The 18,477-nt window shown below is 48.5% G+C and overlaps 1 protein-coding gene across 1 annotated transcript in view; it reads left to right on the top strand.

Moving 5' to 3' along the window:
* The window catches only part of LOC134982206 (neural-cadherin-like), a 203,617-nt gene extending 195,906 nt beyond the window's left edge, over positions 1-7,711 (top strand). Inside the window, exons 31-32 of the mRNA XM_063948707.1 lie at positions 687-838; positions 6,359-7,711. Of these exons, the coding sequence (XP_063804777.1) occupies positions 687-838; positions 6,359-6,778 (572 nt within the window). The 3' untranslated portion in view covers positions 6,779-7,711. The remainder of the gene's footprint in view (positions 1-686; positions 839-6,358) is intronic.
* Positions 7,712-18,477: the final 10,766 nt, after the last annotated feature.

The raw sequence follows: 18,477 nt of genomic DNA, 5'->3' as shown, positions 1-18,477 counted from the left end.
ATTCCAGTGAACTGTGTAATGTTCCAGTGTTTCATAGCCCGTGGGTACAGACTGGCGCTGCATGTGACCTGGTGCCACATTCTAAGTTACTCTTACCCAACATCTGCACTCTTAGAGTTGTCCACCTTCAGATACGTCAGTGTCGTATAAGCGCCTTCCTGGAACATTTACTGAGTACATTTGTCTTCCCTCTGTAACTTCTAGCCATGTATTTATATCATTAGGAGCTACAAACTCCCTGATCATATCAGAAACATGACTAAGAAGCAGAGATGGAAGCCACAGAGGTGAGGTGGCAGGAGGGCACGTCTGATGTCATCTGAAAATGGAAAACCACTGTAAGAGGGGACTCTCCCTCCGAGATGTGGCCAGTCTGCCTGCCCACTGGTCAGCTATTAATAACTTATTGATCGTGGTCATACACTCTGCGATTATTGCCCCAATCTGCAGCGGATCGGGGCAATAAGCGCATAATGTATGCTCTGCTGTACTTACTGTCCTTACCATATTCTTGGACTATATGGGGCAGGACATAGAATACTCTTATACCACTATTAAGAGCACATGCTACAATGTAACATACAAAGCAACAGCACCTACTAGCATGTAACACAAACACGTAGCACCTGCTATAATAAAGCGGGTGTGTTGTGCAGCTGTCTCACCAGACTCTCTGTGCATTGCAGCTCTGATTGCAGGAGCCGTGCTGTGCTCTCACTGCAACAAGAAGAGAAGACTAAATGAAGGAGTCTACCATGTTTCTGCTTATGAGGATCCAAAGGACACCCAGCAAAATATATTTCACTACAAAGAGGAAGGAGGCGGAGAGGAAGATCAGGTAAGCGACGGCTCCTGGGTTACACCATCACACCCAGTCACAAATCTATTCCATCTATTACACTATATAACGGACTAAGTCCTCTGCCACCTCCCCTCATAGCTGTCTGATAGGACACAGTCCCTGGCCATCACCCCTCATTGGCTGCCTGCCAGGACATATCCCTGCGCAACCTCCCCTCATACAAGTTCTCACTGGCTGCCTGCTATGACACAATCCTGTGCTACTTCCCCTCCCAGCTGGATAGTCACACAGCAGATCCCGATTACAACCTCCTCTCACTGCGCTCAATGGCTGAATGTCATAACACAGCCCTGTGCCCCTTCCCCTCATAGCTCTCACTGGCTGCCTGTTAGGACACAGCCCTGCGTCACTTTCCCACATAGCTCTCACTGGCTGCCTGCTAGGACACAGCCCCCTGCCATCGCCTCTCACTGGCTGCCTGCCAGGACATATCCCTGCGCAACCTCCCCTCATACAAGCTCTCACAGGCTGCCTGCTAGAACACAGCCCTGCGTCACTTTCCCTCATAGCTCTCACTGGATGCCTGCTAGGACACAGCCCTGTGCCCCTTACCCTCATAGCTCTCACTGGCTGCCTGCTAGGACACAGCCCTGCGTCACTTCCCCTCATAGCTCTCAGTGGCTGCCTGCTAGGACACAGCCCCCTGCCATCGCCTCTCACTGGCTGCCTGCCAGGACATATCCCTGCGCAACCTCCCCTCATACAAGTTCTCACTGGCTGCCTGCTAGGACACAGCCCTGTGCCCCTTACCCTCACAGCTCTCACTGGCTGCCTGCTAGGACACAGCCCTGTGCCACTTTCCCTCATAGCTCTCACTGGCTGCCTGCTAGGACACAGCCCCCTGCCATCGCCTCTCACTGGCTGCCTGCCAGGACATATCCCTGCGCAACCTCCCCTCATACAAGTTCTCACTGGCTGCCTGCTAGGACACAGCCCTGTGCCCCTTCCCCTCATAGCTCTCACAGGCTGCCTGCTAGGACACAGCCTCTACGTCACTTCCCCTCATAGCTCTCACTGGCTGCCTGCTAGGACACAGCCCTGTGCCCCTTCCCCTCATAGCTCTCACTGGCTGCCTGCTAGGACACAGCCCTGTGCCTCTTCCCCTCATAGCTCTCACTGGCTGCCTGCTAGGACACAGCCCTGTGCCACTTCCCCTCATAGCTCTCACTGGCTGCCTGCTAGGACACAGCCCCCTGCCATCGCCTCTCACTGGCTGCCTGCCAGGACATATCCCTGCGCAACCTCCCCTCATACAAGCTCTCACAGGCTGCCTGCTAGAACACAGCCCTGCGTCACTTCCCCTCATAGCTCTCACTGGATGCCTGCTAGGACACAGCCCTGCGTCACTTCCCATCATAGCTCTCACTGGCTGCCTGCTAGGACACAGCCCTGCGTCACTTCCCCTCATAGCTCTCACTGGCTGCCTGCTAGGACACAGCCCCCTGCCATCGCCTCTCACTGGCTGCCTGCCAGGACATATCCCTGCGCAACCTCCCCTCATACAAGCTCTCAAAGGCTGCCTGCTAGAACACAGCCCTGCATCACTTCCCCTCATAGCTCTCACTGGATGCCTGCTAGGACACAGCCCTGCGTCACTTCCCCTCATAGCTCTCACTGGCTGCCTGCTAGGATACAGCCCCGCCATCGCCTCTCACTGGCTGCCTGCCAGGACATATCCCTGCGCAACCTCCCCTCATACAAGCTCTCACAGGCTGCCTGCTAGAACACAGCCCTGCGTCACTTCCCCTCATAGCTCTCACTGGATGCCTGCTAGGACACAGCCCTGCGTCACTTCCCCTCATAGCTCTCACTGGCTGCCTGCTAGGACACAGCCCCCTGCCATCGCCTCTCAATGGCTGCCTGCCAGGACATATCCCTGCGCAACCTCCCCTCATACAAGCTCTCAAAGGCTGCCTGCTAGAACACAGCCCTGCATCACTTCCCCTCATAGCTCTCACTGGATGCCTGCTAGGACACAGCCCTGCGTCACTTCCCCTCATAGCTCTCACTGGCTGCCTGCTAGGATACAGCCCCCTGCCATCGCCTCTCACTGGCTGCCTGCCAGGACATATCCCTGCGCAACCTCCCCTCATACAAGCTCTCACAGGCTGCCTGCTAGAACACAGCCCTGCGTCACTTCCCCTCATAGCTCTCACTGGATGCCTGCTAGGACACAGCCCTGCGTCACTTCCCCTCATAGCTCTCACTGGCTGCCTGCTAGGACACAGCCCCCTGCCATCGCCTCTCAATGGCTGCCTGCCAGGACATATCCCTGCGCAACCTCCCCTCATACAAGCTCTCACAGGCTGCCTGCTAGAACACAGCCCTGCGTCACTTCCCCTCATAGCTCTCACTGGATGCCTGCTAGGACACAGCCCTGCGTCACTTCCCCTCATAGCTCTCACTGGATGCCTGCTAGGACACAGCCCTGCGTCACTTCCCCTCATAGCTCTCACTGACTGCCTGCTAGGACACAGCCCCCTGCCATCGCCTCTCACTGGCTGCCTGCCAGGACATATCCCTGCGCAACCTCCCCTCATACAAGCTCTCACAGGCTGCCTGCTAGAACACAGCCCTGCGTCACTTCCCCTCATAGCTCTCACTGGATGCCTGCTAGGACACAGCCCTGTGCCCCTTCCCCTCATAGCTCACTGGCTGCCTGCTAGGACACAGCCCCCTGCCATCGCCTCTCACTGGCTGCCTGCCAGGACATATCCCTGCGCAACCTCCCCTCATACAAGTTCTCACTGGCTGCCTGCTAGGACACAGCCCTGTGCCCCTTCCCCTCATAGCTCTCACAGGCTGCCTGCTAGGACACAGCCCTGTGCCCCTTCCCCTCATAGCTCTCACTGGCTGCCTGCTAGGACACAGCCCTGCGTCACTTCCCCTCATAGCTCTCACTGGCTGCCTGCTAGGACACAGCCCTGTGCCCCTTCCCCTCATAGCTCTCACTGGCTGCCTGCTAGGACACAGCCCTGTGCCCCTTCCCCTCATAGCTCTCACTGGCTGCCTGCTAGGACACAGCCCTGTGCCACTTTCCCTCATAGCTCTCACTGGCTGCCTGCTAGGACACAGCCCCCTGCCATCGCCTCTCACTGGCTGCCTGCCAGGACATATCCCTGCGCAACCTCCCCTCATACAAGCTCTCACAGGCTGCCTTCTAGAACACAGCCCTGCGTCACTTCCCCTCATAGCTCTCACTGGATGCCTGCTAGGACACAGCCCTGCGTCACTTCCCCTCATAGCTCTCACTGGATACCTGCTAGGACACAGCCCTGCATCACTTCCCCTCATAGCTCTCACTGGCTGCCTGCTAGGAAACAGCCCCCTGCCATCGCCTCACTGGCTGCCTGCCAGGACATATCCCTGCGCAACCTCCCCTCATACAAGCTCTCACAGGCTGCCTGCTAGAACACAGCCCTGCATCATTTCCCCTCATAGCTCACTGGCTGCCTGCTAGGACACAGCCCTGTGCCCCTTCCCCTCATAGCTCTCACTGGCTGCCTGCTAGGACACAGCCCTGTGCCCCTTCCCCTCATAGCTCTCACTGGCTGCCTGCTAGGACACAGCCCTGTGCCACTTTCCCTCATAGCTCTCACTGGCTGCCTGCTAGGATACAACCTTGCTCCACCTTCCCTCATAGTAGGATGGTCCAGTTATACTAATATCTGAAGTCCATGCTGTATCCCTCACTGTAAGAGACTCAGGCTGCACAGTGTATCACACACTGCAGTTTAACATACAGTAGCATAAATGGACTAAAATCCTAATTGCAATGTAGAATTATTAACACATGTTCCTGAGAAAATCTGCTGTAAAAATTTGGAGCTACCTATCGTGCCATAGCACCTTCCCATTATTCAGATCAGTTGTTGGTGTAAGATTGGTGTCCTGTCTACAGGATGTAGTTAAAATGCCGCCGGAAGGGATCCCTGCAGCAGAGATACAGACACCGGATTTCCAAATGGCGGCATAATGCCGGCATCAAAATACTGACGCCTGGAATCCCGAACGTTCTTTAAGTGAGATGCGCTTGCACTCTGCAACAAGCGGGGAGGTTTAGGCAGCGGGGAAGATGGGTAAGGGTTGGGCACCAAGCGGGGAGGGTTAGGTTTAGGCAGCGGGGAAGGTAGGTTAGGGTTGGGCACCAAGCGGGGAGGGTTAGGTTTAGGCAGCGGGGTAGGGTGGGTAAGGGTTGGGCACCAAGCGGGGAGGGTTAGATTTAGGCAGCGGGGAAGGTAGGTTAGGGTTGGGCATCACGTTGAGAGGGTTAGATTTAGGCAGCGGGGAAGGGTTAGGGTTGGGCACCCACATGGGAGGGTTAGGGTAGGTGGCAGGGGAAGGTTAGGGTTAGGCACCCACAAGGGAGGGTTAGGGTAGGTGGCAGGGGAAGGTTAAGGTTAGGCACCCACATGGGACGGTTAGGGTAGGTGGCAGGGGAAGGTTAGGCACCCACAAGGGAGGGTTAGGGTAGGTGGCAGGGGAAGGTTAGGGTTGGGCACCGACAAGGGAGGGTTAGGGTAGGTGGCAGGGGAAGGTTAGGGTTAGGCACCCACAAGGGACGGTTAGGGTAGGTGGCAGGGGAAGGTTAGGGTTAGGCACCCACATGGGAGGGTTAGGGTAGGTGGCAGGGGAAGGTTAGGGTTAGGCACCCACAAGGGACGGTTAGGGTAGGTGGCAGGGGAAGGTTAGGGTTAGGCACCCACAAGGGATGGTTAGGGTAGGTGGCAGGGGAAGGTTAGGGTTAGGCACCCACAAGGGAGGGTTAGGGTAGGTGGCAGGGGAAGGTTAGGGTTAGGCACCCACAAGGGACGGTTAGGGTAGGTGGCAGGGGAAGGTTAGGATTAGGCACCCACAAGGGACGGTTAGGGTAGGTGGCAGGGGAAGGTTAGGGTTAGGCACCCACATGGGAGGGTTAGGGTAGGTGGCAGGGGAAGGTTAGGGTACTTTCTAGGGTGCTGTCAGTATTCTGACCGTCGTCATCCCGCATCCATGGGTATATCATACCGAATCCCTATCTAGAACCTTCCTTGATATTACATTTCTGTATCTCAGGAACACCGAGGCTGCTGCTGCCAGGACATTAATACTCATCATTTACTGAGAACTTATAGCTGACAAGTAGAATAGGAGAATTTAGAATAAGCCATGTAACACCAATTAATGTGACAGTAATTTTATGTAATTTAGTTACCACCCATACTGTCTATTCAAGTGCTGCCTTAACGTGAACAGGGTGTGACTGTGGGGGAAGCACTTTTACCTAGGCACACCACATCGTATCTGAGATATAGTGCATCTGATCCTGATCAACCCTGCGAGGTTTTAGACATTTCCGCATGCTATTATTTGTATATTATTTGTTGCTCTCTTTAAATAGAAATTGTATCGTGTTCTGTTGGCTGACCCATGTAAGACAGGGCTGAATTCTGGGGGGGGTTTATGTAAAGTGAATGGCTGCCAATCAGGTCTAATTATAATGATTGTATACCGCAGGACGCATTCAGCATGACAGATCTCCAGCTGTCCCTTCGGAGAAGCCCCGGTCACTCTCTCTGCAGGACACGGAGGGAGCAGCACGTAAACGGCCCCTTAAGCTGCGATTATCATACGTCTGACAGCCACAAGGCACCGTCACAACTGACCGCATCAAGACTGAGCTGTTCTTTTACCAGCGGAGACTTTGGGCAGTATTTCCACGACGTCTGTCAAGACGCTGTCTACATGCACTCGTCGTGCGACAGCTTGAAGGTGTACGATACGGAGGGAGCAGGGTCTAGCGCCGGCAGCCTCAGTACGCTGGCCTCATCTGGATTAGAATCAGACTTGGAGTATGAGGACGTGAGGGCATGGGGGCCCAAGTTTAGTTATCTCAGTAAACTCTACTCCTACACAGAGGATGATGACGCGCAGTGAGATGTATGGAACACGGGTACAGAGGAGACTTGTTATGTCACACGCGTGTGCGCACACACGTACATGTATCATCACTGATGGCGCTTGCAGAAGGTTTTCTAGTAATGATGAATAATGTGTACAACCGTACATACAGTGCTGATGAGAGGATCTTAGCTGTTACTCTGACGTGTGCAGCTGCAGCAATGCTCCCTTGCCCACAGAGCTTACACTCATAAGCAGACCAGGGGGTATCATAAAACAAGCACTGTGAGACTCTTCAGGACCTTTGTAAGGTGCGATGACCCTAAAACGATCCCCACGCACCCAGACACCTGTGTTTATATTTTGTAGTGCCCATTCTCCTGCTCTCCGTGTGATGTGTTATCCTGTGTTACTTACATTTTATATTACGTGTGTTTGAGGCTTTTATGAATGTTTGTTGGAAATGACTAGTCAGTGTAACGTAGGCATGAATACAGGAGAGGAAAAGCAATACTCACCACTGACTGTACCCGTCACTGGAGAGACACGGGAGTCACCGCTGTCCATAGATGGTTATTATACGTAGAGCTCTTTGGAGCTGTCCCTTCCCCTATGTAACAAAAATGCTAATTCAGCCCCAAAAGGGAAAAACTCACATTTTATTGAGCATTTCAGTGATGAAGGGAAAACGGATTAATAATGAGATTCCCTTTACACTGTGTATGAGCCACCCCCTGTGTACTGGATACCCTCCAGCTGTGCGTCATCCCCCTCCAGCCCAACATGCAAAATCTCTCCCCAACAACCTTATTACATACCCAGGACTGTCTGTGTGTCAATGTGCCTTATTCATGCATGCTGTACCAGGGTTTTACCTATGCATTGGGCATTGGTAAAATGCGGTTTTATATCTTTCCTATCACTAGATTAATTTCAGATGGATGTTATTAAAAAATAAATAAAAATCACCATGTCATATGCTTCCATGTGTTTCTATATCGCCGGTACTTTCATCCGCAATGAACTGGTTAATGTGCAACATTCCGTCCACCACGCAATACACGTTGTGTTACTGAAACAGAGAACCCCTATGGGCAATATGCAAATACTCCATTCCTGGTGGGTAATGCCATCTGAGCAACTGCTCCCCCCAGTGGCTACTGAGAGCATGAAAACCTGTCTTGTCCTTGGCAGGCCCAGCGACAGGAGGGGACACTTGTGCAGGGCCCAGAGGTTCACGGGGGCCCCAAGGATCAGGGACACAAATATGCTCCAACTGCTCAGTTTAAGTAGGACTACAATTACCAGCCCCCTAAACCCTCCCCCCTCCTCGCTGAGTTCAGTCCCTGGGCTCCATGCTGTATTGCACCATTATGCAGGTCGCTGCGCTGGCGCTTTTCTGTATGTCCCTGTCACTGTAGAGCCGCGTATCCCAGCAATACAACCACCCGCCGGGGTCACTGACTGTCTGAGTCAAAGGCTCCATTTTTAAAAAAATCCCCTCAGACAATTTAAGGGGGGTTGAGGGCCCCCCAGAGATATCGGTGTGCTGGGCCCCAAGATTTCTGTTGCTGGCCCTGACCCTAACCCAGACCCCTAAACTAACCCCAATGTCTGCTGTACAGTTCTATGTTTCTATGTATATAATGTATTGCAAGAAAATATCTGCGAATACAATGGTACGGTAAGTGTGGTATATACTTGCACGGTATATGTAGGTACGGTAATTGTGGTATATACTTGCACTGTATATGTAGGTACGGTAATTGTGGTATATACTTGCACTGTATATGTAGGTACAGTAAGTGTGGTATATACTTGCACGGTATATGTAGGTAAAGTAAGTGTGGTATATACTTGAACGTCATAAGTCGGTACGGTAAGTGTGGTATATACTTGCACGGTATATGTCGATACGGTAAGTGCGGTATATACTTGCACGGTATATGTCGGTACAGTAAGTGTGGTATATACTTGCACGGTATATGTAGGTACAGTAAGTGTGGTATATACTTGCACGGTATATGTCGATACGGTAAGTGCGGTATATACTTGCACGGTATATGTCGGTACAGTAAGTGTGGTATATACTTGCACGGTATATGTAGGTACAGTAAGTGCGGTATATACTTGCACGGTATATGTAGGTAAAGTAAGTGTGGTATATACTTGCACGGTATATGTCGGTACAGTAAGTGTGGTATATACTTGCACGGTATATGTAGGTACAGTAAGTGCGGTATATACTTGCACGGTATATGTAGGTACAGTAAGTGCGGTATATACTTGCACGGTATATGTAGGTACGGTAATTGTGGTATATACTTGCACGGTATATGTCGGTACAGTAATTGTGGTATATACTTGCACGGTATATGTAGGTACAGTAAGTGCGGTATATACTTGCACGGTATATGTAGGTACAGTAAGTGTGGTATATACTTGCACGGTATATGTAGGTACAGTAAGTGTGGTATATACTTGCACTGTATATGTAGGTACAGTAATAGTGGTATATACTTGCACTGTATATGTCGGTACAGTAAGTGTGGTATATACTTGCACGGTATATGTAGGTACAGTAATTGTGGTATATACTTGCACGGTGTATGTCGGTACAGTAAGTGTGGTATATACTTGCACGGTATATGTCGGTACAGTAAGTGTGGTATATACTTGCACGGTATATGTCGGTACAGTAAGTGTGGTATATACTTGCACGGTGTATGTCGGTACAGTAAGTGTGGTATATACTTGCACGGTATATGTCGGTACAGTAAGTGCGGTATATACTTGCACGGTATATGTCGGTACAGTAAGTGCGGTATATACTTGCACGGTATATGTCGGTACAGTAAGTGCGGTATATACTTGCACGGTATATGTAGGTACAGTAAGTGTGGTATATACTTGCACGGTATATGTAGGTACAGTAAGTGCGGTATATACTTGCACGGTGTATGTCGGTACAGTAAGTGCGGTATATACTTGCACGGTATATGTAGGTACAGTAAGTGTGGTATATACTTGCACGGTATATGTCGGTACAGTAAGTGTGGTATATACTTGCACGGTATATGTCGGTACGGTAAGTGTGGTATATACTTGCACGGTATATGTAGGTACAGTAAGTGTGGTATATACTTGCACGGTATATGTAGGTACAGTAAGTGTGGTATATACTTGCACGGTATATGTCGGTACAGTAAGTGTGGTATATACTTGCACGGTATATGTCGGTACAGTAAGTGCGGTATATACTTGCACGGTGTATGTCGGTACAGTAAGTGCGGTATATACTTGCACGGTATATGTCGGTACAGTAAGTGCGGTATATACTTGCACGGTATATGTAGGTACAGTAAGTGTGGTATATACTTGCACGGTATATGTCGGTACAGTAATTGTGGTATATACTTGCACGGTGTATGTCGGTACAGTAAGTGTGGTATATACTTGCACGTATGTCGGTACAGTAAGTGTGGTATATACTTGCACGGTATATGTAGGTACAGTAAGTGTGGTATATACTTGCACTGTATATGTCGGTACAGTAAGTGCGGTATATACTTGCACGGTATATGTAGGTACAGTAAGTGCGGTATATACTTGCACGGTGTATGTCGGTACAGTAAGTGTGGTATATACTTGCACGGTATATGTCGGTACAGTAAGTGTGGTATATACTTGCACGGTATATGTCGGTACAGTAAGTGTGGTATATACTTGCACGGTATATGTAGGTACAGTAAGTGTGGTATATACTTGCACGGTATATGTAGGTACAGTAAGTGCGGTATATACTTGCACGGTATATGTAGGTACAGTAAGTGTGGTATATACTTGCACGGTATATGTCGATACGGTAAGTGCGGTATATACTTGCACGGTATATGTCGGTACAGTAAGTGTGGTATATACTTGCACGGTATATGTCGGTACGGTAAGTGCGGTATATACTTGCACTGTATATGTAGGTACAGTAAGTGTGGTATATACTTGCACGGTATATGTCGGTACGGTAAGTGTGGTATATACTTGCATGGTATATGTCAGTACGGTAAGTGTGGTATATACTTGCACGGTATATGTCGGTACGGTAAGTGCGGTATATACTTGCACTGTATATGTAGGTACAGTAAGTGCGGTATATACTTGCACGGTATATGTCGGTACGGTAAGTGTGGTATATACTTGCACTGTATATGTAGGTACAGTAAGTGCGGTATATACTTGCACTGTATATGTAGGTACAGTAAGTGCGGTATATACTTGCACGGTATATGTAGGTACAGTAAGTGTGGTATATACTTGCACGGTATATGTAGGTACAGTAAGTGTGGTATATACTTGCACGGTGTATGTCGGTACAGTAAGTGCGGTATATACTTGCACGGTATATGTAGGTACAGTAAGTGTGGTATATACTTGCACGGTATATGTCGGTACAGTAAGTGCGGTATATACTTGCACGGTATATGTAGGTACAGTAAGTGTGGTATATACTTGCACGGTATATGTCGGTACAGTAAGTGTGGTATATACTTGCACGGTATATGTCGGTACGGTAAGTGTGGTATATACTTGCACGGTATATGTAGGTACAGTAAGTGTGGTATATACTTGCACGGTATATGTAGGTACAGTAAGTGCGGTATATACTTGCACGGTATATGTCGGTACGGTAAGTGCGGTATATACTTGCACTGTATATGTAGGTACAGTAAGTGCGGTATATACTTGCACGGTATATGTCGGTACAGTAAGTGCGGTATATACTTGCACGGTATATGTCGGTACAGTAAGTGTGGTATATACTTGCACGGTATATGTCGGTACAGTAAGTGCGGTATATACTTGCACGGTATATGTCGGTACAGTAAGTGTGGTATATACTTGCACGGTATATGTCAGTACGGTAAGTGTGGTATATACTTGCACGGTATATGTAGGTACAGTAAGTGTGGTATATACTTGCACGGTATATGTAGGTACAGTAAGTGTGGTATATACTTGCACGGTATATGTCGGTACAGTAAGTGCGGTATATACTTGCACGGTATATGTCGGTACAGTAAGTGCGGTATATACTTGCACGGTATATGTAGGTACAGTAAGTGCGGTATATACTTGCACGGTATATGTCGTCAGTACGGTAAGTGTGGTATATACTTGCACTGTATATGTCGGTACAGTAAGTGCGGTATATTAGAGATGAGCGGGTTCGGTTTCTCTGAAACCGAACCCGCACGAACTTCATGTTTTTTTTACGGGTCCGAGCAGACTCGGATCCTCCCGCCTTGCTCGGTTAACCCGAGCGCGCCCGAACGTCATCATGACGCTGTCGGATTCTCGCGAGACTCGGATTCTATATAAGGAGCCGCGCGTCGCCGCCATTTTCACACGTGCATTGAGATTGATAGGGAGAGGACGTGGCTGGCGTCCTCTCCATTAGAAATTAGATTAGAAGAGAGAGAGAGATTGTGCAGAGTCAGACAGAGTTTACCACAGTGACCAGTGCAGTTGTTGTTAGTTAACTTTTATTTATTTTAATATAATATATCCGTTCTCTGCTATATCCGTTCTCTGCCTGAAAAAAAACGATACACAGCAGCAGCCAGTCACACAGTGTGACTCAGTCTGTGTGCACTCAGCTCAGCCCAGTGTGCTGCACATCAATGTATAAAAGGCAAAGCTTATAATAATTGTGGGGGAGACTGGGGAGCACTGCAGGTTGTTATAGCAGGAGCCCCCAGGAGTACATAATATTATATTAATTTAAAATTAAACAGTGCACACTTTTGCTGCAGGAGTGCCACTGCCAGTGTGACTAGTGGTGACCAGTGCCTGACCACCAGTATAGTAGTATATTGTTGTATGTATTGTATACTATCTCTTTATCAACCAGTCTATATTAGCAGCAGACACAGTACAGTGCGGTAGTTCACGGCTGTGGCTACCTCTGTGTCGGCAGTCGGAACTCGGCAGGCAGTCCGTCCATCCATAATTGTATTACAATATATACCACCTAACCGTGGTATTTTTTTTTCTTTCTTTATACCGTCGTCATAGTGTCATACTAGTTGTTACGAGTATACTACTATCTCTTTATCAACCAGTGTACAGTGCGGTAGTTCACGGCTGTGGCTACCTCTGTGTCGGCAGTCGGCAGGCAGTCCGTCCATCCATAATTGTATTACAATATATACCACCTAACCGTGGTATTTTTTTTTCTTTCTTTATACCGTCGTCATAGTGTCATACTAGTTGTTACGAGTATACTACTATCTCTTTATCAACCAGTGTACAGTGCGGTAGTTCACGGCTGTGGCTACCTCTGTGTCGGCAGTCGGCAGGCAGGCCGTCCATCCATAATTGTATTATTATTATAATATATACCACCTAACCGTGGTTTTTTTTTCATTCTTTATACCGTCATAGTGTCATACTAGTTGTTACGAGTATACTACTATCTCTTTATCAACCAGTGTACAGTGCGGTAGTTCACGGCTGTGGCTACCTCTGTGTCGGCAGTCGGCAGGCAGTCCGTCCATCCATAATTGTATTATTATTATAATATATACCACCTAACCGTGGTTTTTTTTTCATTCTTTATACCGTCGTCATAGTGTCATACTAGTTGTTACGAGTATACTACTATCTCTTTATCAACCAGTGTACAGTGCGGTAGTTCACGGCTGTGGCTACCTCTGTGTCGGCAGTCGGCAGGCAGTCCGTCCATCCATAATTGTATTATTATTATAATATATACCACCTAACCGTGGTTTTTTTTTCATTCTTTATACCGTCGTCATAGTGTCATACTAGTTGTTACGAGTATACTACTATCTCTTTATCAACCAGTGTACAGTGCGGTAGTTCACGGCTGTGGCTACCTCTGTGTCGGCACTCGGCAGGCAGTCCGTCCATCCATAATTGTATTATTATTATAATATATACCACCTAACTGTGGTATTTTTTTTTCTTTCTTTATACCGTCGTCATAGTGTCATACTAGTTGTTACGAGTATACTACTATCTCTTTATCAACCAGTGTACAGTGCGGTAGTTCACGGCTGTGGCTACCTCTGTGTCGGCAGTCGGCAGGCAGTCCGTCCATCCATAATTGTATTATTATTATAATATATACCACCTAACTGTGGTATTTTTTTTTCTTTCTTTATACCGTCGTCATAGTGTCATACTAGTTGTTACGAGTATACTACTATCTCTTTATCAACCAGTGTACAGTGCGGTAGTTCACGGCTGTGGCTACCTCTGTGTCGGCAGTCGGCAGGCAGTCCGTCCATCCATAATTGTATTATTATTATAATATATACCACCTAACCGTGGTTTTTTTTTTCATTCTTTATACCGTCGTCATAGTGTCATACTAGTTGTTACGAGTATACTACTATCTCTTTATCAACCAGTGTACAGTGCGGTAGTTCACGGCTGTGGCTACCTCTGTGTCGGCAGTCGGCAGGCAGTCCGTCCATCCATAATTGTATTATTATTATAATATATACCACCTAACCGTGGTATTTTTTTTTCTTTCTTTATACCGTCGTCATAGTGTCATACTAGTTGTTACGAGTATACTACTATCTCTTTATCAACCAGTGTACAGTGCGGTAGTTCACGGCTGTGGCTACCTCTGTGTCGGCACTCGGCAGGCAGTCCGTCCATCCATAATTGTATTATTATTATAATATATACCACCTAACCGTGGTTTTTTTTTCATTCTTTATACCGTCGTCATAGTGTCATACTAGTTGTTACGAGTATACTACTATCTCTTTATCAACCAGTGTACAGTGCGGTAGTTCACGGCTGTGGCTACCTCTGTGTCGGCAGTCGGCAGGCAGTCCGTCCATCCATAATTGTATTATTATTATAATATATACCACCTAACTGTGGTATTTTTTTTTCTTTCTTTATACCGTCGTCATAGTGTCATACTAGTTGTTACGAGTATACTACTATCTCTTTATCAACCAGTGTACAGTGCGGTAGTTCACGGCTGTGGCTACCTCTGTGTCGGCAGTCGGCAGGCAGTCCGTCCATCCATAATTGTATTATTATTATAATTTATACCACCTAACCGTGGTTTTTTTATACCACCTAACCGTGGCAGTCCGTCCATAATTGTATACTAGTATCCAATCCATCCATCTCCATTGTTTACCTGAGGTGCCTTTTAGTTCTGCCTATAAAATATGGAGAACAAAAAAGTTGAGGTTCCAAAATTAGGGAAAGATCAAGATCCACTTCCACCTCGTGCTGAAGCTGCTGCCACTAGTCATGGCCGAGACGATGAAATGCCAGCAACGTCGTCTGCCAAGGCCGATGCCCAATGTCATAGTACAGAGCATGTCAAATCCAAAACACCAAATATCAGAAAAAAAAGGACTCCAAAACCTAAAATAAAATTGTCGGAGGAGAAGCGTAAACTTGCCAATATGCCATTTACCACACGGAGTGGCAAGGAACGGCTGAGGCCCTGGCCTATGTTCATGGCTAGTGGTTCAGCTTCACATGAGGATGGAAGCACTCAGCCTCTCGCTAGAAAACTGAAAAGACTCAAGCTGGCAAAAGCACCGCAAAGAACTGTGCGTTCTTTGAAATCCCAAATCCACAAGGAGAGTCCAATTGTGTCGTTTGCGATGCCTGACCTTCCCAACACTGGACGTGAAGAGCATGCGCCTTCCACTATTTGCATGCCCCCTGCAAGTGCTGGAAGGAGCACCCGCAGTCCAGTTCCTGATAGTCAGATTGAAGATGTCAGTGTTGAAGTACACCAGGATGAGGAGGATATGGGTGTTGCTGGCGCTGGGGAGGAAATTGACCAGGAGGATTCTGATGGTGAGGTGGTTTGTTTAAGTCAGGCACCCGGGGAGACACCTGTTGTCCGTGGGAGGAATATGGCCGTTGACATGCCAGGTGAAAATACCAAAAAAATCAGCTCTTCGGTGTGGAGGTATTTCACCAGAAATGCGGACAACAGGTGTCAAGCCGTGTGTTCCCTTTGTCAAGCTGTAATAAGTAGGGGTAAGGACGTTAACCACCTCGGAACATCCTCCCTTATACGTCACCTGCAGCGCATTCATAATAAGTCAGTGACAAGTTCAAAAACTTTGGGTGACAGCGGAAGCAGTCCACTGACCAGTAAATCCCTTCCTCTTGTAACCAAGCTCACGCAAACCACCCCACCAACTCCCTCAGTGTCAATTTCCTCCTTCCCCAGGAATGCCAATAGTCCTGCAGGCCATGTCACTGGCAAGTCTGACGAGTCCTCTCCTGCCTGTGATTCCTCCGATGCATCCTTGCGTGTAACGCCTACTGCTGCTGGCGCTGCTGTTGTTGCCGCTGGGAGTCGATAGTCATCCCAGAGGGGAAGTCGTAAGCCCACTTGTACTACTTCCAGTAAGCAATTGACTGTTCAACAGTCCTTTGCGAGGAAGATGAAATATCACAGCAGTCATCCTACTGCAAAGCGGATAACTGAGTCCTTGACAACTATGTTGGTGTTAGACGTGCGTCCGGTATCCGCCGTTAGTTCACAGGGAACTAGACAATTTATTGAGGCAGTGTGCCCCCGTTACCAAATACCATCTAGGTTCCACTTCTCTAGGCAGGCGATACCGAGAATGTACACGGACGTCAGAAAAAGACTCACCAGTGTCCTAAAAAATGCAGTTGTACCCAATGTCCACTTAACCACGGACATGTGGACAAGTGGAGCAGGGCAGGGTCAGGACTATATGACTGTGACAGCCCACTGGGTAGATGTATGGACTCCCGCCGCAAGAACAGCAGCGGCGGCACCAGTAGCAGCATCTCGCAAACGCCAACTCTTTCCTAGGCAGGCTACGCTTTGTATCACCGCTTTCCAGAATACGCACACAGCTGAAAACCTCTTACGGCAACTGAGGAAGATCATCGCGGAATGGCTTACCCCAATTGGACTCTCCTGTGGATTTGTGGCATCGGACAACGCCAGCAATATTGTGTGTGCATTAAATATGGGCAAATTCCAGCACGTCCCATGTTTTGCACATACCTTGAATTTGGTGGTGCAGAATTTTTTAAAAAACGACAGGGGCGTGCAAGAGATGCTGTCGGTGGCCAGAAAAATTGCGGGACACTTTCGGCGTACAGGCACCACGTACAGAAGACTGGAGCACCACCAAAAACTACTGAACCTGCCCTGCCATCATCTGAAGCAAGAAGTGGTAACGAGGTGGAATTCAACCCTCTATATGCTTCAGAGGTTGGAGGAGCAGCAAAAGGCCATTCAAGCCTATACAATTGAGCACGATATAGGAGATGGAATGCACCTGTCTCAAGTGCAGTGGAGAATGATTTCAACGTTGTGCAAGGTTCTGATGCCCTTTGAACTTGCCACACGTGAAGTCAGTTCAGACACTGCCAGCCTGAGTCAGGTCATTCCCCTCATCAGGCTTTTGCAGAAGAAGCTGGAGGCATTGAAGAAGGAGCTAACACGGAGCGATTCCGCTAGGCATGTGGGACTTGTGGATGCAGCCCTTAATTCGCTTAACAAGGATTCACGGGTGGTCAATCTGTTGAAATCAGAGCACTACATTTTGGCCACCGTGCTCGATCCTAGATTTAAAGCCTACCTTGGATCTCTCTTTCCGGCAGACACAGGTCTGCTGGGGTTGAAAGACCTGCTGGTGACAAAATTGTCAAGTCAAGCGGAACGCGACCTGTCAACATCTCCTCCTTCACATTCTCCCGCAACTGGGGGTGCGAGGAAAAGGCTCAGAATTCCGAGCCCACCCGCTGGCGGTGATGCAGGGCAGTCTGGAGCGACTGCTGATGCTGACATCTGGTCCGGACTGAAGGACCTGACAACGATTACGGACATGTCGTCTACTGTCACTGCATATGATTCTCTCAACATTGATAGAATGGTGGAGGATTATATGAGTGACCGCATCCAAGTAGGCACGTCACACAGTCCGTACTTATACTGGCAGGAAAAAGAGGCAATTTGGAGGCCCTTGCACAAACTGGCTTTATTCTACCTAAGTTGCCCTCCCACAAGTGTGTACTCCGAAAGAGTGTTTAGTGCCGCCGCTCACCTTGTCAGCAATCGGCGTACGAGGTTACATCCAGAAAATGTGGAGAAGATGATGTTCATTAAAATGAATTATAATCAATTCCTCCGCGGAGACATTGACCAGCAGCAATTGCCTCCACAAAGTACACAGGGAGCTGAGATGGTGGATTCCAGTGGGGACGAATTGATAATCTGTGAGGAGGGGGATGTACACGGTGATATATCGGAGGGTGAAGATGAGGTGGACATCTTGCCTCTGTAGAGCCAGTTTGTGCAAGGAGAGATTAATTGCTTCTTTTTTGGGGGGGGTCCAAACCAACCCGTCATATCAGTCACAGTCGTGTGGCAGACCCTGTCACTGAAATGATGGGTTGGTTAAAGTGTGCATGTCCTGTTTTGTTTATACAACATAAGGGTGGGTGGGAGGGCCCAAGGATAATTCCATCTTGCACCTCTTTTTTCTTTTCTTTTTCTTTGCATCATGTGCTGATTGGGGAGGGTTTTTTGGAAGGGACATCCTGCGTGACACTGCAGTGCCACTCCTAGATGGGCCCGGTGTTTGTGTCGGCCACTAGGGTCGCTTATCTTTCTCACACAGTCAGCTACCTCATTGCGCCTCTTTTTTTCTTTGCGTCATGTGCTGTTTGGG

Source organism: Pseudophryne corroboree, assembly GCF_028390025.1.
Source record: "Pseudophryne corroboree isolate aPseCor3 chromosome 11 unlocalized genomic scaffold, aPseCor3.hap2 SUPER_11_unloc_8, whole genome shotgun sequence".
In the NCBI taxonomy this organism is placed as follows: domain Eukaryota; kingdom Metazoa; phylum Chordata; class Amphibia; order Anura; family Myobatrachidae; genus Pseudophryne; species Pseudophryne corroboree.
The sequence above is the reverse complement of the archived record's forward strand: the minus strand, read 5'-3'. Positions and strand labels throughout refer to the sequence as shown.